Source organism: Drosophila miranda, chromosome 3, assembly GCF_003369915.1.
Source record: "Drosophila miranda strain MSH22 chromosome 3, D.miranda_PacBio2.1, whole genome shotgun sequence".
NCBI classification, from domain to species: Eukaryota; Metazoa; Arthropoda; class Insecta; order Diptera; family Drosophilidae; genus Drosophila; species Drosophila miranda.
Window position 1 is genome coordinate 22,266,310 of NC_046676.1, and position 24,549 is coordinate 22,290,858.

At 45.9% G+C, this 24,549-nt stretch overlaps 1 protein-coding gene across 2 annotated transcripts in view; it reads right to left on the reverse strand.

Annotated features, from left to right (window-relative positions):
- LOC108159578 (nyctalopin) overlaps nucleotides 1-24,549 on the reverse strand; it is a 76,871-nt gene that overhangs the window by 8,858 nt on the left and 43,464 nt on the right. Inside the window, exons 2-3 of one of the 2 annotated variants that reach the window (XM_017293026.2) lie at nucleotides 11,750-11,826; nucleotides 2,305-3,286 (exon numbers count right to left, since the gene is read on the reverse strand). In XM_017293026.2, coding sequence (XP_017148515.1) covers nucleotides 2,305-3,153 — 849 coding nt within the window. In that variant the 5' untranslated portion in view covers nucleotides 3,154-3,286; nucleotides 11,750-11,826. The remainder of the gene's footprint in view (nucleotides 1-2,304; nucleotides 3,287-11,749; nucleotides 11,827-24,549) is intronic. The other variant, XM_017293027.2, reaches the window with a different exon arrangement.

Consider the following 24,549-nt stretch of genomic DNA (forward strand, 5'->3'; position numbering starts at 1 on the left):
ATTGTTTAACCAAATGGCAACACTCCCCCCAGCACCCCCCCCTCCCTCCCACAATCTACACCACTTTCACTTTCACCTCTCTCTCTCTCTCTTTCCCTCTCTGTTGATGTTTGTGCTGCACTCAAAGGAAAAGCGGCGACTAATTAAAAGCCTTTTGCCCCTTGTCCGGTTTTTCCTTTTCCTTTCTTCCCTATTACCCCCCCGCCCCCTGCTGGCCGCAGTGCAGCGTGAAAAAATAACTTTGGGCGTGCAAAGTGGGTGGCAGGAGGGGTGGGCGTGGGCGTGGGGGCACCAAAGAAAATGAAAATTATATTGACTTTGATTTTTCGCATTAATTTCCCTTTTTATGACCAACCCCCTCGCTTTTCTCTCGGCTTTTCGGTGGGAAAGGGGAGGAAAATGTGAAAATTAAAGCAAATTTCATTCGAAAAAGAGAAAAATTGAGATTGTATCGGAAATATCACATTCTTTGAAGGTCTTTGAAGCCCCCCCCAGTCCCCAGTCCCCTCTATTTAGTCCCCTGCCATATGGCAGAAATCTCAGCCACAAAATCCTGCACTTTACAGTTGTGCAACGATACGCAAAATTTATGCAACAACATGAAACTGTGGCAAAGTAAAGAGAATAAATAAATACATAAACTGCAAGTAAATAAATAAATAAAATGCAAATGCAAATGCAAATGCAGAGTAAATTGGTTCGTATTAAAACTTTCCCCCCCCCCCACTCGTACACGCATTTTTTTGCAATTATTTTTGATCTGCCGGCAGATGAGTAAATATTTTTGTTAAACAATGGTAAACAATCTCTAATGAAACATCAATGGTCCGCGAGGGAATGCAGAAAATAATCAGTCAATTGTGCGTATTATTCCAGGTTTTTGCTACTCTCTAAAATGGAAAATCGAGTGAATCGAATGGGAAATATCCCTGGCCTCCCATCGACCAAAGGAGACGAACACATGGCGCACACACAGAGATGTCTCGGACGACTCGGATGGAGGCCAGGCACTCCATAAGTCATATTCATGGCTGTTGCGGTGTGTGTTGTTCCAGGCGTAGACATAATGCCATTGCAGGCTCTCCTCCTCCCCCGACTCCCGGTGCCCGGTGCCCGGAGGAAACTATGCACAATTTCATGGACTAGCCGCATGCCAAAGGAGCGGAGGAGCGGAGGAGCCACACTGGAGGCGGGTCTAGTAGTGCATAATAAAACAACAATCTGTCCAATAGGAAAAAGAATGCCATTCGAGAATACCGAAAAGGGGCCCCAGCCAGGAAGGGGTAGGGGCTTGGGGCAGGGGCTTGGGCCGGTGCCGTACCATATTTCAACTACAAAATGCCAAAAGGTATTTTAAGTAGTTTCGAACTGATTCCGAGCGCCATAAATTCCAGCTACGTTGAGTACGCGCGGTTTGCTCCTGGTTGCTGGTTGCTGGTTGCTGGTTGCTGTTTCTGCTGTGGCACCTGCTTAGGATCCAGGATGCAGACAGGACCAGACAGTAAGCAGCAGGACCACACTCTCCCGCACGTTACGGCCGTCTAACGACCAGAACTCGGTGGAGAGCGGGGATTACATCCAACCAGCTTGCATAAAAGGATTCGTCTGCATCCTGCTGCATCCTGGCCGTAGTCTGGCGTAGTCTGTGATTGCATAAAAACGAAACGCATTTCGCATTTCGCCTCTCTCTGTCTCTCCTGGCGGGCATTTCATGGCATTTCGCCTCCGAGCAGAGGATTTACACAGCCAGAGAGCCAGAGAGAGCACTCCCGGTGAGATGCATCCTAATGATTTGGTCTGTGCTAACTTTAAGACGCCAGCGTTTGCCAACAAGCTGTGATTAAACGTTCTATAGACAAGCCAGAAGCCAGAGCGGGCTGAAGCTCCTTAAAGGCATACTTTTTGAACGGGGCTTGAAGCTTTAAGTCTGTCCTGTTCCAAGGATATGCATAACTCGGGCAGAGACGCAGAGGCAACATTTAACAACAAAAACCCAGAGAAATGGGGGCCTAAGCAAAGGGGAATGGACGGACATGTTTGCATGCATAAATAGCAGGAAAGGACCAGAAAGGACTCTCTGCGAAAGGAGTGCGTATGCGATGTGTGTGTGTGGGTGGGTGTGGGTGTGACTGTTATTAATTTTGCGTATGCAAAATGCCAGCAAACTCCAGGAAGGGCCCTGAAATCCGCTTTGGCAAAGTGTTGGTCACAGGATTCCGTCCTGACAGAGTGTCTAAATTTATGAGGCAAGCAATGAAGCTTCCTGCGCCTGCCCCCTGCCCCTGCCCCTCTTGTTCCACTCACCGTTAGATTGTTATCCGCCAGATCCAAATGCTTCAGCGAGATGAGCCCCTCGAAGGCGCTGCCATCCAGCTCGCTCATCACATTCCCCCTGAGGCTGAGGGCCAGCAGATCCTTCAGTCCCTCGAAGCTGTCGTTGCGCACAAACTCCACGAGGTTGTCGGACATGTCGAGGCTCTTGAGGGCGTGCAGATGCCACAGATTGCTGGCCGGGACGTCGAGCAGGCGATTGTTGCGAAACACGAGCACCTCCAGCGCGGCCATGCCCTTGAAGCAGCTGTCCTCGAGGCTCACAATATTGTTGTTGGTGAGGTCGAGCTCCACCAGCGCGGCCAGGTCGCCGAGGGCCGTCGGATGGACCGTCTCGATGCGGTTGTAGCCGAGGTCCAGCAGCAGCAGATTGGTCAGTCCCTTGAAGGCGTGCTTGTGCAGGGAGCTGACCAGGTTCCTGCTCAGGTTGAGCGTCCGCAGCTCCGACTGGTACTCGAAGTTCTTCGAGCCCAGCGTCTCGATGATGTTCTGCGAGAGGTCGAGTATCTCCAGCTTCATGTAGAACGGCAGCGAGAACTCCAGGTTGCGTATCCGGTTGAGGGTCAGATTGATGTACTTGGTCTCGGGATTCAGCTGGATGGGCACATCCTCCAGGGCGGCATCCACGCACAAAGCCCGGCTGTTGGCCTCGCCGCCCAGGCACTGGCACTTGGAGGGGCAGAAGGCCCGTATCGGCTGTGGCAGTGGCAGGACCAGCACCAGCACCAGCAGAAGGAGCAGCCGCACCGGCAAGGGTCTGCTCCTTCCTGTCGCTGTTGCTGTCGCTGTGGTTGCGGTGGTGTGTGTGTTGTGGTCAGCCATTTTGTATGCGCTGCTAATAGACGACGCTGCTGCTTCCGGTTGCTGCTTGTTTTCGATAATTATTTGTTGTCCTGCGTGCGGCGAGTGCGGTGTTACCACCAATTATTGCACATCTTGGCTGCTTAATGGGTTTCTGCAACGAAAGGGGAGGCCAAAGGGGCGGCTGATTAATAATTTGTAAACCAAAATACCCCCACTCTTTATTCTATTGAAAATTAGCGAATATTTTAATGAAGATACTCCTGCAGGATATCTGGGAGTTTTCGCACCTTTTTTTCGGGTGGGAAAACTTTTGCGGCCCAGAGGTGGAGACAGTGCCACGCCGCCGCCACGACAGTGCCAAGATTTATGTGCATAAGTTGGTGGCTAATATTTCATAAAAGTCGAGACGCAGACACAGCCAAAACTGAGAAGAGAACCGCAGAGGGAGCCGGAGAGAAATGGAGAAGCGAGCCTGTCGCTTCAGTTTAGGTCGGGATAACTTTTTCCTTTTTTTTTTATGCTGACAACTTTGCATTTTGAAAGTTGCCGAGTTGCCAGCCAGCCAGTCGGCGGAGGGGGAGGGGGGACGGGGATTCTAGGCCCAGTCTGCTGCATTTTATGGTTTATAAGTTTTGCATAATGCAGTCCATCCAGACCGTCTAATAGTTATGGCCATGATGAGAGGGCGGGCGAATGCATATTCATGAAACCCGAAAAAGAGAGAATCCAGGAGAATCGAAGGGGGAGTTGCCACTGAAGACAGTTCCTTGAACTTTGAATGCGATTTGGAGTCACTTGAGTACATATTTGGCCAGCGGCAGCACTCAATTAAGTAATTAACATATTACATATGCAGGCGGGCCTGTGGCATGTGGCATGCGGCATGTGTGTGTGTGTGTGTGTGTGTGCCCCATTCAATTCTGTTTACCTCTTCTGATTTGCATACAAAACGACAAACAATGGAGGCCACAAGCAGCCCCCGATTGCTCTTCTCTTTGGGGCACACACACAAACACACACACAATGGCCTTAACTAGCTGTAAAACAAATAATAAAGACCAAAACGCCAACTTTAGAGGTTTCATAGTGTCAACAAAAGTTGAAAGCTCACACGAGAGGCCACAGGCTCCTCCATCCCATCTCTGGCATCGCTGCTCCTCTCCAGCCACTCCTTCGTTCTGATTGTGGTTCATATTTTACGTTACAAAAAAAGCCATCCATCTACCACTCTCCCACTCTCTTTCGCTGGCTGCTCGCTTTCGGGGAAAATTGTGAAAAATTCACTGCCGTGTGAATTATTAAGTTCCACTTTTCAGTTCTTTCGTTGAGGCTCTTTTCAGATACCCTTTTCTGCTCCTTTGGGGCAAATCTTTGATTGGAATCGACTATATCTTGTAACTTTTTAAAGGGTATCCCCTTTATATTCCCCTTCCCCCCTCCCCCCGCACAAAAGGATATATGTGGTTTCGTGTGTGTGGGTGTTTTTGTTTGTGCCAAAGGAAAGTTTTTCTTTTTTTTTTTTTTAATAAACTTTCGCACGGAAAGCGAACTCAACTTTGGTTCTGTTTTTGCCCCTGCCGCTGACTCTCTGACGGTGAAGAGGCCTATAAGTGGAACGGGCGCGGGGGGCAGGGGGCGGGGGTTGAACATGATTTCATTGTGGCAAATATTTTGAAAGCAAACTTGCTGCCCAAAGAGAGAGAGAGAGGAACGCGGCAGGGGGGCGGAGGCAGAGGCAGGCAGTTGATTGTTGTGCAAAGGGTTGGTGGAGGGGGGGGGGGGGGGGGGATGGGTGATCCTGTGTCAAAGGCCAACTAGTTGAAAGTTGTTGGCTGCACTTTTCCTGAGAGAGCGGTGGGCGGGGCTGGGGGAAGAGGGGTCCATTTATCAGCCCCTCAAGAGGGTCTTCCTTAAGGCAGGATCTGCCCCACAGGCGGCACATTCGTGACTCCTGATTCCTTGGGCCACCTTTAAACGGATTACAGCTTTAAGCTTATTTTAATCTTGGATTTGGGCGTCACTTTCTCATTTCATTTGGGCATATTTCGCTCCTATTCCCTGCTCCTTTCCTCTCTGCCTGCGCTGCTCGCCCTCATTCGCTTTATGACTGGAGCTAAACCAAAAAATCCAATCAACACACAGATTCCCCAGACACACAGAGGCTCCCCTCCTTGGCTCCCCCTCTTTGACTCCCCTCTTTGGCTCCTCTTTGGTGTTCAGTTTTTATAAGCTTCATTTAATTATATTGACATTGTTTGAGCTTTCCTTTTGCTTTCTCTTTGCAGGTAAGCCGCCGGAAAAGCAAAAGAAAATCAAGCTCAAGGAGTGCGACACCCGAAAGGACTCCGAGTGCGAGTCCTTATCCCACGTTCCTCATTTGAACTTAAATGCCATAAAAATGGGAAAATAATGTCTGTGGAGAGTGGAGAGTGATGATAATAGAAAGAGCTAGAGGGGAGACTCTACGGAAAAGGACCCCGCCCCTCTCTCTGCCATGCATAAAGTTTGCACATAAATTTCGTCCCGGAAAAAGCGGGGCCATCGACTTTAAAGGCCACAAATGGGGAGGTCAGGGCCCCCCACCCCCCAATCGTGCCACCACATGCCCCATGCCCCATGCCCCTTGCCCCAAGTCAAGTCAAGCAATCAAAGGTGAAAAACTTTTGTGAACTATGCGAAGAGCACACAAAGTCAATATTAATATTCACTTAGTCGTGGAGACTGACAATGGCCAGAACGAGGGGCAGAACGAGGGTCGGAACGAGGGGCAGAACGTGGGGCAGAGGCAGAACCAGAAGCAGTCATGGAGCCAGAGCCAGAGCCAGAGCCAGAGCTACAACTGTGGAAAAACCAGGCAGGCAAATGCCAAGCAAATTGAAAATGCGACGAAAAACGTGAGATGCCGTCGCACTTGGGTCGCACTCCTCCTCTCTCCCTCCCCCCCCCTCCCCCCTTGAGCAACGTGCCCGAGTGCGTTTATTTTTATCAAGATTAGCATTTGCTCCTCTTCACGGCTGTGGGGCATGGTCTGGGGTCTGTTATTGGATAGGCAAACACAATACAAAAGAAACAGAGAGAGAGAGAGAGAGAAAAAAACGGCAGAGGAGCACCGAGAATTCCCAGAGTTTGCACGCACAAATTGTCTCCCCGGACGGGGGCTGGTGGATGGGGAATGGGCGGTTGGGGGAGAGATGCCTTTAAAGATGAATTGTTTTTGTCACCACAGTGCAGTGGCAGTGGCAGCTCCCCCCCTTCCCCTTTCTCCTTCCACTTTTTGGCAGCGAATTTCCAACGTTTTTCCCGTGATTTGTCTGCACTCATAATTAATGCCATTATTCTTCCCCAGCAGGGGACCCAAAGCCAGAGATGCATCCATGATCGCATGATTCCATTGATCTACAAGAGTATCTCACAGGACTCTCAGTAGTGGGGGACAGTAGTGGGATGAACCATGAGAACTACCCGTAAAGATGGACTAAATATGAGCCATACGAAAGGAAGGTACAGCAGTTGATTGGGCTTCCATTCAGTGTATTGTGGAATGTCCACTTTCTACCCTTCTCTTTGCAAATATTTTCCCTTAAATTTAAACCCCCCAGAAAAAAAAAACTCCACTCATTAAAAGAAAACAAACCCCCAGCTCACCCGCCGAGGGGAAAACTCTGCAAATAAAGTGCAGCCCCGAAATAAATGGTGGCCTGGGAAAATGGAAAACTTTGCGCACATGTGTGCGCTGGCCAGGAATTTTTATTTAATTTATATATATATATATATATATTTTTTTTTTTGGCCAACACTTTGCTTGATTTGCCACAAAAAAAGAATGAGAGAAAAGACCGAGGGGGGGAAATGGCTTAATAACCAAGAACCTCGAGGCAGTGGCCACAGGGGTGGTGAGCGGGGAGGGGAGGAGCAATTGCAGACGCCGTGGCAGACGCCAGACGAGACGCCATGCGGCAAAATAAAAACACCAACAAAAAAAGAGCCCAACACACAAGTGAGGTATTTAAAAAAAAGAATAGATATATATATATAGGAATACCCTTGATGGCAGGAGGGCATAGCGGTTTTCGGTTGGCAGCAAATGATTTTTAGAGAGGGAAGGATCTGTATGGGATTTCCATTTAAAAAATTCCAAAAAAACTGAAGGTTTATATATCATTTGATATGTATCTCGGTCTATGCCCAACAAAATCGGAATCCACTCTACAATAAAATTCCCAGGAAAATAAACTTTTGGAAGGGTATCATGAGCTTCGGCTTGTGGTCTCAGATACCTATGTATATACTGTATCCAGACAAAGCTGTGCCTGTCTCTGCGTATATATCATTTCGTGGAGTGTTTCGCCGTAGAAGTAAAGGAAATAATGCGACAATTGCATTAAGTCCACAAATGTCGGAGCACACGAGAGGGAGATGGAGAGGGACAGAGAGAGCGGGAGGGAGAGAGAGAGCAAATGAAATATTTTATCTTTATATGCAGTTTCCCCCTTGGTTTTATCTCACCGCCTCCCCTGCTTTTCTACTCATTTTTATTTGGTTTTTCTTCTTTTTTTTTTTGGTGGGTCTCGCGCTGCGGTGCACTAAATGTTTAAAATGGTTTAGAGATCCCTAACTCGTTTTTATTGTGTCGCATGTCATGGCTGCGGCAGGGGGGGGGGGGAGCGAAGAGAGGAGTCCTTCAGTGTCCTTCCGCTTAAGCTTGGGATGATATAGAAGCTGTTGAAACCCTCAAGACTTAAGCACTTTATGGTTGGAAAGATACTTTAAAGCTGTGAAGGGAGGAAACGAGAGAAGAAAGGAAAACAAAAACCGGAAAATGTTGGAAAATTCCAAGAAAATACAAGACATGTGGGAGCTCCTTTGGGCCCTCGCTGTGGCTCGATTTTAAAGGGGGTTTTGGGCCCCTCATAAATCTTCAAAAATGGAAACATTTCGATGCCTATTTCTGGGCCATATATCTTTTAAAATCAACTCAATATTCCTTAGAAATTTCTCCATAATTTTTAGCTTGGAATTTACCTCTAAATTTAGTTGAAACAGCCACTAAAAATCGATATATAGTATATTGTACATACACACTCCGTTCCAGAGTCCAACGCACTTTTGGCGTTTTGGCTGCTGCCTCAGCGGAAAAAAACGGACAGGAAATAAAAGAACTTTGGGCCAGTGGCACAATAATTTGGCACGCAAACCTTTTTTTTTGCCACACCCCTAGAGCGGGGAGGTGTTGCATAAAAAATGAAGTGAAATACGTTTTCGGGAACCAGAGAAGGAGCCAAAAACCCAGAGCCCCGACCAGAGGACATTAAAAAATTGCCAAAAGTCAACTCCTGAAAGGCACTAGAGGGACCTCCACACAGGCAGTTAGGCAGGCAGGCAGGCAGGGAGGGAGGAGAGGGCTTAGGGGCAGAGAGTTATGAGCAGGGGTAGTATCTGGATTTGGGGCAGGTCCTTTTTATAGTTTGCTTTGCGGATAAACATATAACAATTAGAGAGGCCCAGAGACCCAGGGACCCAGGGACCCCCCCTCTCCCAGCTCCATTTCTCTTTGTCTCGTTCTTTGTTTTGTTGGATTGTCCACTGGGGAAATGTTTGAGGGGCACATATGAGACACACACACAGGACACACAGGACACACAGGACTTACAGGACTGCGGACTGGTCCCCTGCTAAATATTTGAGTAGATTTCATATTTAATTCACTTTAAGGGCAGTGAAGTCGTTTCTTTTTTTTTTTTTATCTGCTTCCAGTCTACTATGCAAATGAGCCCCGGACAATTTGGGTCAAAGTTCAGGACGTAGGCGTGTCTGCCTGGGTGAATATTTATGGGGCCCCGAAGAGGCATGTGGGACTACCTCAAGCGGGGCAAAATGTGGCAGAAAATTAAGTTTTTAAACAGAATTTAGTGTATAATTTATTCTCAAAGAAATATTCAAGTCTTTCACAACTTTTTCCTGTCCCAACATCGATCCCCTTCCAAAGTTCCCAAAATTCCGAATATATCAAAAGGGTTAAGGGGTCTCCCGCCCCCCTCCCCCCCTCCCCTTTCTACTGCAAAATATGTTGTAAAAATTTAACAGTCAGCAAACATAAATTAATTTAACAAATGAACAGCACACAAAGGGAAAACGACACGAAAGAATCCCAGGAATTTAACCTGAGAACATAAATTTTCTTTCCCCCCCCCCACACACACACTTTCCTCCCTTTTCAGAGGGGGAAAAGCAAATGTTCATTAATATGCGAGACACATTTGGAGCAAAGCAGAGAAGGTGGGGGCGGGTGGGGGGAGAACAAAGAAAATGGAAAAGAAAAACATTTGGGGGGGGGATATGGAATTTTCGAAAATTTATTAATTGCCCGCCAAATAAGCTGCAAGCATTAACATGTTCATAATTTTTATTGGCCAACAGAAGGGCAGGGGTGGCAGGGGGAAATATGTGGAAATCTTTGGCAAAACAAAGGAAAATCCCAGGGGGAGGGCAGATCTAAGAAAGGGTAGCCTTAGATGCCCCTGAAGATTCATCTTTTTTGGTGATTCGATATTGAGGGAAGAATTTAGGTATTTCCATAAATTCCATAAAAATATGCCATTTCTGCGGAAAAGTCCTCCAAAGGATGACAAAAATATCTCCAGAAAAAAGCAGAAGCGGGTATAGGTCAAGGATATGTCTGCCGTTTCAATAATTTACCAAATAAAATGGATAAATCGAGTGGGCCCACGACAGACATCGCTTATGGCCAGCTGTTGAGTGCCACTCGCTTTCCAGGCCCCGCCCACAGGGATGGGGGCGGAATCAAAGGAGGAGAAGAGCTGAAATTCATGGCCTTTTAATTGCAGTTGGCAGCGCGAAGGCAGAGGAGAGAGAGGCAGCAGTCGATGTAGCATTTTTGGGTTTGTCCTTTCATTCGATGGAGGGATTTTCTCCACCTCCCTCCTCTCTTAAATACATATACGAGTATATATATAGACACAATTGTTAATTGAATTGAAGGCTGAAGCTGAAAAATGGGGGCTGACTCTCGCCCCAACGACAACCTGTGGCTTCTGCCGCTTGAGTGATTTATGGCAAAGAACTGTGACTCGAATGAGACCGAAATTCAGTCAGTGGGGGGGGGGGGGGGGGGGGGGGGGGGGGGGGGGGGCAAGCGGTGCCACAAATTTGGAACTGGAATATGGAGCCAAATTGAAGGCAACTTTTGCCATAGATCGACTGCTTTTAAGCTTGTTTTGGCCTCCATTCTTGTGCTGCCTCCTCATCGAACGCCATAAATATCGCCCATCAACAGAGACAAAAGGAAAGACCTTTTTTTTTTCGGGGTAAAAATAAATCAAAAAACAAAATCAATGAAATTCAATGAAGTGGCTCCTCCACACGAAAAATTGCTTTACCAATTTATTTATAACCGAAACGTGGTGCGTGGGGTGCGGGGTGCGGGGGGGTTGGAGACGGAACCGCAAAGAGGTTTCCCGAAGAGGGGGTGGCGTAGGGGCTGTACATATGTGGGGGCATGCCTATAATTGAATTATTTTTACGCATACAATTTATTTATTCATGATTCCCACGTGTGTGGGTGTGTGTGGGTGTGTGTGGGGGTGTGTGTGGGGTCCTGGAAAAAGGAAGACCGCACTTGAGGCACGTAAAAGTGATTTAAATGTATTTGGTACAAAGGAAGCCAGGGTTGCCGGGGTTGCCAGGGCAAAAAAGGAATAGAAAGAAGAAAACAAAAGTCGGATTACATGACGGAGCAACAGAGTTGCCACCCGATGCAAGTATTTATGGGTATATGAGGACCTTTTGGGCCATCGTTTCCCTAATTTTCCACTCAAAACAAAACCGTTTAGGAAGTACAGTTTGCTCTTGGCAAAACCAACAGAGTTGTCACCACCTGATGGTGTCGTTTAGAGGAGAGTTTCTTCCCGATATGTACGCACTTCCTGCTTCCTATTTATTCCCATTTCTACGGTCTCGTTCGGTGTGTTCTGACTTTGACATGGATTTAATTAAATTTTTGCGCTTTCCCCAAAAGTTTCGCCTAAGAACTTGAGAGTGGGAAAGGGGGGGACTCCGAGAGGGGCGCTTGGAGTGGGAGAGCGAACAAACTGTTGACTGCTGCCTGCTTTTGGGGCTTGCCCGAAAGCGGTTTAGAAGATTTCACATTGTTGGTGTTTGGACTTTTACTTTTCTCTCTCTTTCTCTCTCTATCTCTCTCTGCGACCCAGTTACCTTTCTCAGTTCCTCTTCCTTTGCTATCTTCACTCTTCAGTTTTCTCTTTTGGCAGATTTTGCATTTTTACGGAAATGGAAAGAACTTTTGCCGAGAGAGCAGAGAGCATTTCCGACTTGCATTAAAGTCCCTCAAATTCCCTCCAGTCCCCATGCCCCCCTCCCCCTCCCCAACCCTGGTGCTATGGCTTCCTGGTCAGGAAATTTGATGGAAACTTCTTTAAATCTGCCCACAGACAGAGCCCCACAGGAAAACATCTCCAACAGGTGGAACGAGGCAACAAATTGGTTTTATACGGCATTTCCGCAGAGTCCCAGTTGATGAGGTTGAAGAGGTGTTGGAGCAGCACTGCTGCGAGGGAATTGTGTAATTGGAACTCACCTTCGTGCGGATGGGAGATCAGAGAAGTGTCCTGTCGTGTCCTGTCTGGTCTGGCAGATGCCAATTATATCGTAGCTCTGAAAAGAAGACCGAATCTGGGTCAGCAAATGTGTGACTAAAGCTTAGACTTGTCTGCGACTGAGTGATGCACATCCGACCAGAGGAGAGTAGGGCTGGTCGGCTTTAAAGAGCCTTAAAGTAAAGCTACAGCGGAGGGATAAGTATGTGTCTCGTATCTGCCACTCATTCCACACCCAAAGAAGCGATAGACGATAACTTTTTCGACTGCTCGCTGAAGCACGTCGTCTGTCTGTCGTCCAATCCCCGTCTTTTGGCCTGTCAACAAAGTTTTCATCACTGTCAGCGGGGCTGACAACTCAACTAGACTCCCAGTGCGGGTTGCATGTGCAACATGCTGTTGCACACAACAAAAAATTCACGCATGCATAAGCACAGGGCTGCAAAGACTCGTGACAGTACTGTACCCGTGGAATGAGTGCCTCAACACTTGGAGGGTACTGTACTGGGTCTGGGTTCAGATTTCACTCAACAGCTGGGATCTACAGTGAAAATGTACTCGAAAGTGCTATTTCCACTGAGAAACATCGCTCTAGAATATTAAATGTTCCCGCCCTGGTTTGTGCCTGCAGCCACAAGACTTTTCCACCGTGCAACACATGCAGGACACAGCCAGGACACGCACTAATCGCCACATCAAACTGTCAGGCGACTTGTTATAGATTCCGTTGAGTGGTGTACACTCCACACTCCCCACACCACACTTTTTCTTGCCCAAGAAAGAGCCGGAGCCGGGGCCGGAGCAGGTGACGTACCATGGCATGCCATGACGTTGGAAAAGCCAGTTGCTTGCTTGGCTGTCAGTAGGGTTTCCGTGTCTCGAAAATGTTGGCAAATTTGCATTCATGGGGTGGGTGGTGGGGGTTGTGGAAAAACTCTATGCAACGTTAATGAGAAGCATATTCCCGCTTCTCTGTGTTTGCTGGCAAATCAGAGGCAACGTTGCGTATGCTTGATCTTGTTACACGCACAGCTAAATGTCAATTTGTTTGCCACACTCGAAGGCACTAAGCCGACACCGAGGAGGCATACACATCCCTGCCCCCCCTCCCCCCGGCCTGCTGTCTGTAATCGATGAGCAGCACAGCACAGCCCTGCCACACTGCTGGCTTGACTGAATGACAGTCTCAAGGACTCACAGATGAATGCCTCCCGCCTGTTGCCTGCTGCCTGCTGCCTTCTCTCTCTCTCTCTCTTGGCAATTTGATTAAAACCCATCGTTGGCAATCGAATTATGCTGGAAATTGATGCGCTTGAGGGAAGCTTTTTAATGATTTTAATCATCATTTATTCTAATTACACAAATAATTATCCTTAGTGGCAATTGAAAATGTTTCCAAGGCTCTGGCTGGCCTATGACACTGGCACTTATGTGATTTAATTGGATATCTCTGAAACAGATACATGTACATATCGATTACTAAAACTCGAGGAAAAGAAATGCTTCTAAATGCATGATTAAATGTGTTTCAATTCAATTCAAAACAGTGAAAGCCGAGTGAAAGCGGAGTGAAAGCCGAGTGAAAGCCCTGGCATTGACAAATAATATTAATTATTAAATCCCTAATTTAATGAGAATCCAAAGCAGTAATATTACTCTGTATTATTATACAGTTATCCGCCATGGCAAAATTTACGGTCAAATCGCAAAATTTCGTTCTCCGGTTTTCGTAAATCGTAAATATACAAATATTTGCTAATTTTTTAATTTTATATTTATTGAAGTCGAAATTTATATTTGTTTTACTTTAAATATTTAATACATTTATTTCTAATCACACCTACAATTTGCTAAATTTTCCCGAAAAACTACAAATAAAAATTGAAAAAAAAGTTTTAAAAATTTCTTTTTAAATTTAAAAAAATTTTAAAAATACAATTTTTGAACATTTTTTTTTAAATTAAAAAAAATGTTTAAAATCTCAATACCGAAATTTGTGCTTTACAAAAAATATAATATTTTTTTAAATTAAAAAAAAAGGTTTAAAATCGTAGTACCAAAAGTGGTGCGAAAGACGGAGCATGGCTATATATTTCGCGCTTAAGTCATGAAAAAGAATCCACAAAACACCTGCAATTCATTTCATACATTTGTGTGTATTATTTTTTCCCCTGAATTCAAGGAAAAAGGTCAATCAAAGTTTTTCATTAACCGCTAAGCAGAAACCGACTTGTTCTTCCCCCCCCACCTTCCGGCCCGTCACAGTCCACCTGCCACCTCGTCTGGGCCCCCATTGTCTGCAGTTCAGGTGCACTTTACACCCTGTTTATGGGGGCGGCAGCATAAAAAGGCCAGCCCCAGAGCCCAAGAGCAGAGAAATCCCAGAAAATTGAAAACGAAAGTTGAAATGCAAACAGCAGAGGGACGAGCAGAGGGGGGCTGAAATGGAAAGCCCGTAAGCGAGAAATATTATTTTTTTGTAGCCTTTTTTCTTCTCATTCTTAAAATGTTTTCCCCAGCAGAGAGCTCCCCGGCTGCTGGTCACAGCTGGCGAGAGAGGCAGAGTGGCAGTGGGGGAGGGCCAGAGTCAATAATGTCGATAGACGGCAAATAAAAATGGGCAACGGAGGGAGCAGGACGAGAGAGAGGGCAGCGTGTAGCGTGTAGCACGTTTTTCGATTTCATTGCTTTGTGGTTATTGTTTCGGGGGCCGCCAGACAAGGGCCAAAGTCAAAGCCAGAGCCAGACCTAGACCACGAAATGAACGCCAAAAGCAGCCACACAGCAAAAAGTTTGATCCAGGGAGAGGGGAAGAGGGGGCAGCAGCTCCTCCTTACCTCCTTTTTTTTGGTGGCGATATATGAAAAGAAGTCTGAGTCCTGTCCTTTCCCCTGGCTATTAATAAAATACCAATGATGGCCTTAACCCGAGAAATCCTTTTTCTTCACCATTTACCTCGGACTTGGCTTTTCCATTTTGCCTTTTGCCTGTCTCCACTCTCACCTCCGCTTTGTCTCCACTCTCACCTCCGCTCTGTCTCCTTTTGCACCTCCGGTCTGTCTCCATTCTCCCCTTTTCAGGGCTTTATGCTTTTCTGCCAATTTCGCGCCACGATTTGGCTTTCACTTTGACTTTGGCATTGGCTTTTGTTCTCATTTCAATGCCAGACACGGTCCGAGCCCAAAGGAGTTGCAACAGTAACAGGTTTTCGTTCGGAAAGCGGAAACGGAAGTCGCTGGACAACTAACAAGCAGACAAGAGCATGGCGGGCCCCCCCTCCCTCCCCAAATCAAAGCCGAAAAAGCCCTCTAAGCTCCTTCTCCGATTCTCCGTTTCTCTGGCTGTGACTGTTTGATGTCTCGTCTGGATTGTCTCTCTATTGTGTGCTTTCAGCGACCAATTGGCAATTATTTTAGACAAATAATTGCCCAAGCCCAGAAATTGTTTGGGGAACGCCGTGCAGGTCCCAGAGCCAGTTAAATTTCTTTGTTTTTTTTTGTTTTTGTGTCTCTCCATCTGTGGAGGTTCCCCCGAAAGTTCTCTCTTGTTCCCTGACAGACGGCGGAGGAGCTCTGAAAGTAAATCACAAATCAGAATTCCCTGCTCCCCCCTGGGGGGGGCAACATGAGCCACTGCTTCGCACTCTCCATGAAAAGTATTCGGTTACGGGGGAGTGCATCGCGTAAGTGTTTTTGTTATGACAGAAGCCCCGCTCGGCGTCAATGCAAACTCGAGTTCAATGTGGCGGCTAACTGGTTCGAGGAGGTCTAGGGGGTCCCCGGTCCGGGGTCTGTCATATGAGACACTTGAGAAAGAATTTGCTACTGCTTCTCCCACCGATGATGGGAAACTTTCAGCTTGCGGCGTGGGCGGACGCACAGGAGGCCCCCTCTTCCCCCTTCCCCCGCCCTCGTTATTTCAGCTTCGTTTGCGGTTCATTTGCTGGAATTTCCGTCGGTTGATGCTAAGCGGATTTTGAATGCTTCTCAAGTGGCTCCGAGCATTGTCCTTGACTTACACCGAGTTATGGAATGACTAATTGGCCAGGCACTCGTTAGCGGATGGCAATGGACGGGCTTAAGCTACGATTCGACTACAAAGTAAATACATTTAACAGAGCTTTGGCTTTGGGTTCACTCTATTCGTAATCCGTTTAAACCACAATAAATCTTCAGCGAGAAATGCGCTACATTTCCATAAATATTGTACAGTTTTCCCCTACCTTCCGCGCCTTCCTGCCAGATACAAAGATATATTCAATCCGAGGACAGAAGCCAGTAGCCCTGTGAGTGTATTCCCTGTCATGGACGGATGATGCTGACAGTTGATTGAACACTTTTCTTGGGGGAATGACAAAAACGCCCCACGGGTGACATTTCTCAAAACACTTTACGACTTGGGACTGCCAGGCAGCACCTTTTGGCCATCATTTGGTGGATGGTTAAGGTGTTGCAGCCTTGATTTACGAGAGAGTTTCCAGAGGATACCATTTGCATGGAGCGCCTGGAAGCCTGGAAGCCTGGAAGCCGGCCGGACCCACGGAAGGAGGCAGCCAGCGGCCAATCATTAAAACGTCGGCATGATGAGTTCTCTCATTTGGCCCTGGGGCTACACTCGCGGTTTAAAATTACCATTTTAATGTTGCCCACCGCCGCTGATTGATGTGGCATGATGCTGCTGCTGCTGCTGATGCCGATGCTGTGGAGGGGGGGAGTGCGGCGGCAGTCAAAATGTAAATGCCTTTCCACCGAATCAAGCATTTTCCCTCCTAACAAGCTTTTGGCATTTTGTCTACCGGTTTTTCTTTCGCTTTAAAGCCATAAAAACGGAGAGAAAAAAGATTTCCTTTTAATGCTGACCATAAAAGTGAGGTGAAGTTTTGGGTTCAGGCTCCTACTCGTCTTCCCCTTCCCCTTGCCCCTGGTCCGGCTCTCCTTTGTGTCACTGTCTCTCACCTATTAGCAGATACTTTGAGACACTTCATTAGGCCCTGCTGCTGCCACTGTGCCACTGCCACAGCCACCGCTCTTCAGATGATTTGAGTTATGGCTAGACGCCCACACAGTGCTCTCCCTGCTCCCCGCACCCCGCACACCGCTCTCTCGGGGATGCCTCGTCTCCCCGCTGATTGAGCACAAGTGCCGCGCTGACTGACAGTCTGACACTTTGGGCTTTTAAATGCTCTTCCCGGACAGGAATCCACTTATTTTTGGATTGGCTTTTAAGCAGCTTCTGAAAGATGCAGTCGTGGGTCGCCCATCTCCATCCTGGTCTCTCTCTCTCTCCCTCCCTCTGCCTCCCCCGCGGCGCTTTGCTAATGAGCTGTTAAAACAAGACAGAAATTAAATTTTTCCCTGGGAAACTAAAAAGAAAAGAAGCTTCTCTCTCTTCGAATCTCTGGAGTGCCATAAATAGTAGTTTCATTAGCAGCACTCATTGGGGCCTCGTAAATGCAATTTTCTGATTGAATTTCAAGTTTATAGGAAAGTTTCCATCTTAATTAGCGCCATTGAGGGCAGATTTGTTTTATTTCGAGGCACAATTGGATAGAGACAGGTGCGAAAGCCCCGGCTTCCTAGGAATATCTTCTTCAGATCGTATTTTGCAAGAATTGCATCTATAAAACGACGAAGAGATCTTAAATTTTTTTTAAAGAATTTTGCTTTAAACGATATATAATATATAATATAATTACTATTAGTATTAATTATTGCACGATATAACATTTACTATATATAATTTTTTATTTTTTTATATTTCAGGCAAAGAATCATCGCTTCAAGGAATCATCATCAGGAATCATCAGTACCAGGCGGCAATTAAAGGAATGTGTGTGTGTGTGTAGTGCAGTGTTGTGAAGTGCAGTGTTGTGAAGTGAAGTGAAGTGTTGTGAAGTGAAGTGTAGTGCTGTGCAGTGTTCAGTAAATGAGCGTCCATTATGGAGGAACCTTAATCTCTTATTTCCAACGAAAGAACATTTTTAAAATTAAAAACAAAAGTTAAAAGTGTTTTTTTTATTTGGTAAAAAATTCCAAATATATTTTTTTAATGCCAAAAATGCAGGTGTGTGAAAAAAAAATTGTGTTTTTTTTTACTTGGTAAAAATTACCAAGGGCCAGAAAATTCAATGAAAAATTGTATTTCTAATGTAAAAAAATGAAAGTGTATGTAAAAAAAAATAAATGTGAGTTTTTTTTAAGGTGTAGAAATTATCAAATGCCAAGAAAGCCAATTTAAGGAATGCCTTTTTTTAATGCAAAAAAATGCAAGTGTGTGTAAAAAGAAAAAATTAAGCGTTTTTTTAATGTGGTAAAAATTACCAATGGCCAGAAAATCCAATGAAGAGAAAGTAAAAACAGGGAAGCAAAAATTGTGAAAAAAGTGTTTGTTTTTTTATTTGGTAAAAATTACCAAGGGCCAAGAAATCCAATGCGATAGTGAAAGTGAAAGTGATATGCCAAAAAATATGGAATAATCCCAGAATACAGCATTCAGCATACATCATCATCATCATCATCATCATCAGGCCAGGCAGCATCACAGAATCGGAATAGCCGCTGCCAATGAGCGTATCTTCAAAGACGCGCTTCACCGTTACCAAAAATTTACTAAGAATCATAGATGCCGATATTTTGATGGGACTAATGCGCGGTCCAAAGAAATTCCAGGTAAGACGAATATCAAATATATCAATGGATATTTTACAGCACTAGTACCCGTTGGTTTCTGGGTCTTTAATCTATAGAATCTATAGAAGAAACTGCCAAGAAATTCTGGTAAATGCTGAACACACAAAAATTTCAACAGAAAATGCAACTTATCGACCCTTTGCTCCTGTCTGTCTCTCTGGCAATACACCCTTCTTGCACCATCTCCCATCCCCCCCCCCCCTTCCTCTGAAACATCAGCCATGTGTCACCTTAGGGCGGAATTTATTTTCCAACTCAAATGTATCCCGCCCTCGGGCTGACGGCGACAAAAACAAGCATAAAACGTGTCTCCTCTCGTTTCGCTCGGAAAAAAGAAGAAATATTCTTTAATGGCGCCAAATACTTGTAAGCTAAGATGTGCCCCCGAAAGATGCTTGTGTGTGCGGCGGGGCGGGGGGGCAAGGTGCAGAAGTTGACACCAAAAGTGAAGTGGGATACCCAGCACCAGATGCATTTCCTGTGGGGCATGGGGCATGGGGCATGTAGCTCGAGGACTGCCTTCCGAAAGTCTCTACCCCGTTTCGATTTCATGTTGCGTTGCGCTGCGTAGGTGTGAAAATTTCCCTTTTGGCAAAAATAGTACCCCACGCCCCTGCCCCTTGCCCCTTGCCCGTTGCCCGGGGCCTTGGGGCCCCTGCCATGTCTTTTCATATTTCTCTGGGCGTTGACATGATTGCTTATAAATGCAATTTTGTATATCATATCAATCTCGAGTCAAGTGGAATATCTAGAGGGGGGATCACATACATATATGGAATGAATGTAGATGAGATGCGAGCTGAAGCTGCCACCAGTTGAGGCTTTTGCTTTTGATGATTATTATTACAAACAGATTTTGTTGCTGCTTAAGTGAATGCACTTCTTCTTCTTGTCCCCCCCCCGGGCCCCTTTGGGGATATCTGTCTCTTGAATAAATATTAAATTCCGCTCTTTTGGGGAGCACTCTTAAAGACCGGTAAAAGGTATATTTTGTGTGAATCTCATTTCCTTAATCTCTGTGGGTTTTTCTTTAAGGAAACTCTCATGGTTTTCTTCTTCCTTGCAAAAGCTTAAAGTTCTTGGGGAATATTTTCCTCATTTTCGCCGCATAAAAATGCTAATGGCCCACATAAGTCATTAACTTGGCTCCGTTAAACGTTAAACAAACGAAGGAAAAGAATTTTCGCATTCGAAAAAGGAAATTCTTCAATGGGGAAGTGGAGGGAGAGCGAGAGCGAGAGGGAGCCTCATCATCATCAACAGCAGTAGAAGACAAACGCCTGCACATCCTGCCGCCACGCCCCTTCAACACCCACTGTCTTGCCCTCCTGCCCGTTTTATCCCCCACCACCCTCTGCGGGGGTGGTGGGACGTCTGTCAGCTGCTCATCAAATTGCGTGCCGCCTGCAGGAAATTAAATAATTTTGTGTAATGAAAAAAAAAGACAGACACACACACACAGACAGTAAGAGCGCCTTGAGAGAGGCATGGACTGAGGGATACCCTCTATTTCACATAGATCTGTCTTTTTCCTGGTCCGGCCTTTTCTCTCTTTCGCTGGAACAGTACTACCCTTCGACTACAGGGTATTAAGAGCGAGCAGCGGCAGCGGCAGCAGCAGCGGCATTAATGTTAATGCATTTTTTTTTTTTTTGGCTCCTCCATAGATCCATAAAAAGCGAGCGCAAAAACAAAAGCAAACACTCAAAATGATTGTTATCTTCTTTTGGTGGCAGGGAAACGCCGCCCGAGGGTGTGTCCGATGTGTGCCAATATATACACGTACATATATGTATATAAATATATCTTTTAGGCACATAAAACAAAAAATACGGCACAAAATTATAGCATAAATCCGCACTTCTTTCGCTGGAAATGTGCGCACATTTTCCAATTGAAATGCCAAACACGGAAAATACGAAAACCTACCTGATGTGCGGGTGGGGGGCGGGGAGGGGTTTTGGGGCACTTACAATACGAGGTGGCAAGTGCAGAGGCCGCCACGGATGCGCCCGTGTCGCATATTTGATTTACGAGTGTGTACAGTCGCTCTCTCTCTCTCTCTCTCTCTCTCTCTCTCTCTCTCTGTTATGTTTTATGGCGTGAATTAACAAATATGCAAACACCGTTTGGGATTTATTTGAAAATAAACTCTGAATGGTTATTGAAGGGCAGAGTATCAGAGATATATAAAGCTCCCCCTCCCGCTCCCCCTACTGGGAATATTTTTCTTAATTTTCGCGCCTTTTTTTTGCAGGCAAAATTAATTTTGACAGCAGACGCAACCAGCCGCAAGTCCCCCGCCCGCCCCTGGCCGACGAGCATTTTGACCATTCGGAGGGGGGGGTGGGGGAGGGCCACAAACACGCAAGGCCCCCCAACACAGACGTAAATTATGGCCCCAAATGATTTGAAAATAGCAGCTGTAATTTGTTTGCCAACACACAGACACGCACGGCGGCGGTCGGAGGGAGGGGGGAGGCTACCCAACCACCCCCTGCAGCATATGCGCACATTTTTCCATGCACTCCACAAGAGAGAGAGAGGGAGAGACTTTGGGGTGGTCCCCTCCCCCGCCCCGCACTGGGACTGCATTATGATGATGGGTGGGACTGTGTGGGTGGGTGGGTGGGTGGTGCTACAGCGACAATTAGACAAAAGCTAAGGGGACACACACTCAGACACAGAGCACCACAAGCCTCTGTTGGACTCAATTCCCTGTCATTGTCAGGACAGAGCAGACGGCAGACAGGACTAGAGGTGGAGCTGCTGGAGCTTTTGTTTTGGAGGGTTTTTATTATTATTTCAAAATGAAAATTCTCAACTCGAAACCACTCCATGCGCATTGCATCGCCCTCCCTTCTGTTCCATTTTTTAGAAGATTTTTATGCAGCATATTTTAATTGATTAAATGTGAATAAAAGGCAGGCAGACAGAGGGAGCTCCTCCATAGCTCCACACATTTGTACATATGAGTAAATAAACCGGAATTAAATGATGGTAAATTAAATGAAAATTAATTGCCGGGAAAAAAGTCGGGATTTGGTCAGCGTCAAAGGAAAGAAATTCGAGAAAATTCACATAAAAGTGAAATCCTTGACCGCTTTATTTAAATAAAACAAATAAACAAACGAACAATTGTGGACATTTTTTCTGTTGTATCTCTCTAAAACATTTCACAGCCAGAAAACAAGTAAATCCAAAAAACAGCCGCAATAAATCAAGGCATATCATGGAACATCATCATCATCCATCCATCCATCCATTCGAATGTTTTCCCATTTCGCCCCCCAAACACCCAAAATGTGTGCCACATCAAATTGACAAATTTCAAAAGACATACAACAAATGCTTCCAAAAAGTGTTCCACATAAATATGAATGCAAATTTATGTACTTTATCGAATCGAGATTTATTGCTCCTCGATCGGGAGAGGTCTAGAGTATCTAAAGGAGCTAAAAGAGCTGTTGCTGTTCTTGCCTGGACCTCTTGGGTGTTCCGAAGATGTTTATGATCGCCAGAGATCGGCTTATGCTCGTCGACCCGGCTGGATCGGATAGCTAATGGTTGGGTTAAGATCTGTGTCCATTGCAACTCGGAAAACTCTCAAACGCAGTGCAAAATCCATCTTCCTAAGGCTTAGAGTCTCGCTTTCTCTCTCTAACCCACTCCCGTGCTCCACAACCGTCCATCGGTGGAAAAGTGGAGGAGCGGTAGTGGAGGACTAAAGTTCAAAACTTTGGCCATCAAAAGCTATCAAGGGCCTCGGTAATTGTTCAGCAAAAGTGGGGGGGGAATGCGCTTAGACATTGCCAGGACATTGCCAGGGCATCGGGCATGGCACTCAGCATCGAAGCCGGTTTCAGCTGGAACTTGAAGCCAATTACAGATGGTTATTCATGGTTCCAACTTACAGGTGGATACAGCTGTGCCACAAAATAAACAAGCAACATTTGTGGTGCCAATGAGAGTAATATAATTACATATAATATGTACCATTATCCATCCACTCACGAGTTTCTTCTGTGTGTTGCCGCCTTCGTTTATTTATTGGTCCTCTTCCAAGCACCAATAAATAGTTAGTTTTTAATTATTTTGGGCCTTATTTGGGTGCGACCTTAAAAAGCAGTATTCCACGCCGCAAAACTCCTCGTTCAAGGAATCGCACTTTATTGGAAAATATTGGTTAAACTGTGCTGTCATTACAGTGCGAGACATACTGCTAAGACCAAACACAGGCTCACAACGAGCTGAATGGGAAGATTCTTTTCAAATAACCTTTTACCCAATTCAAGAGCCAAATGGAACTGAGATCGATTTTTTTTAATCATGAAATAAAATTTAAAAGTTTTGGCTATAACGATGGCCATAATTACTTTTAGTTTTGCGGTTTTCATCATATTCATATTTTATAATAAAATAAATGAACAACATTTTGTAGTGTTTCAGCTGCCCTAGGGATTGGGGAGGCATTGCCACTCGGCGCCACACATTTTTTCCTCTTCGGCTCCTTCTTCGACTTCCTGGTGGATTGACAGATTTTCTTTCCGTTTCGGAGCCTCCAACACTTGCTGAGAATCGTGCGCTGCATTTATCTGCCAGCGACAAAAAAGAAAAACACCAAAATTGATGGCTCAGATCCGCTCCTATCCGCTCCTATCCGCTCCTGTCCGCTCTTCCTATTGGCGAAAGGTGGCGTAAAAAGTTTTGCGTTTCGCTGGTTTACACGCAAATGAATCGCATTAGTTGGGGCTGACTGATTCGGCCCCCGCAGAGGGGCAGGGCGTTGCTAATTTGTTGGCCAATTGTGGGTGTGCGGCTTTAGCCGGACTTTCGACTGGAGCTCCAATCGGGAAGACCCCAAGAATAGTGTCCCTTATCTGATTGCAGGCCCTGCTCCTCTGATTGCGGGTTATTCTCTATAATTTCGGGTTATTTTCCGTCGACTTCAGGCAGGGGTCTGGCTTTTTGTTACGCAACAACTCCCCCGAAATAATTGCCACCACTTTTCGGAATCAATAGCTCTTGGAAGACTCCAGCGACTGTTTGTTGTGTTTGCTTCAATGGTTTTCAGCCCTTCAACAGTGCCCCTGCCCCTGCCCCTGCCCCCGAAGGCTACTATAAAATGTACATAATTCTTTGGACAAAATATCTAAAACGAGGCCTGCACAAACTTGTGACAACTCGATGAAGGGACAGTGCAGGAGTCGAATAGGGAGCACCCTCGAAAGGGAATTTGTGGAGAAGGAGAAGCCCCCCCCCTTTGACCCTCTGAAATACTCTAGAATTGACTGCCGCCACAGTTCACATGATGAAATATTTAAGGCATTCCTTGTGGCACACTGGAGGCCCAATCGTGTGCCAACTTTATTCGAGGACTCTCGAAGCCCCCAAAAGAAGGCAAGGCTCCACCGACTGGAAAACTATTTTCGTTGTTTAAAGCCCCGAACTCCTACCGGGGGACATTTCAGGGTTTATTTCAGGGTTTATTTCGGGGTTTATTCCGGGTTTATTGGTCAGTTTTGGGTGTTGTTTTATTGCCACGAGTGTGTGTTTGTTTTGGCCTAAAGTCGGTCCGCCGCTGCTGCGGTTGCTATTAAATCCTCAAAAAATACACCAATACATATATGTATGTATGTACATATATATATACATGTGTATCTATGTGTCACCGACTGGGACCGAGTCGTTTTCCTCCTGTCAATGCGCCTCATAAATTGTGTATGAAATTCTGACCAGTTAATGGATTTAAATTTTCATGTGTGCCAGTGTGTCCGTGTGTGTGTGTGTGTCCGTCTGTGTGAGTGTGTGTCCGTCTGTGTGTGTGTGTGTGTGTGTGTTGTTTTGTTTGTTTTTGACCTGCGGGAAAACTAACACACAAATTTCCCCATCGGATGCGGTTGCCGGCTGCGGTTTCTCTTTTGCACTTCACTTAAATGCCTCACATTTTTCCTCTCCACTAAAATGTTATTTAGTTTTTTGGTCTCCTCTCCTCTCCTCTGTTCTGTATCTTTTTTGGGGGTTTTATATTTGGTTCCATTTTGGATGATTTTGACACAAATGTAATGGAAAATTTGTGGCGAGGAAAAGCT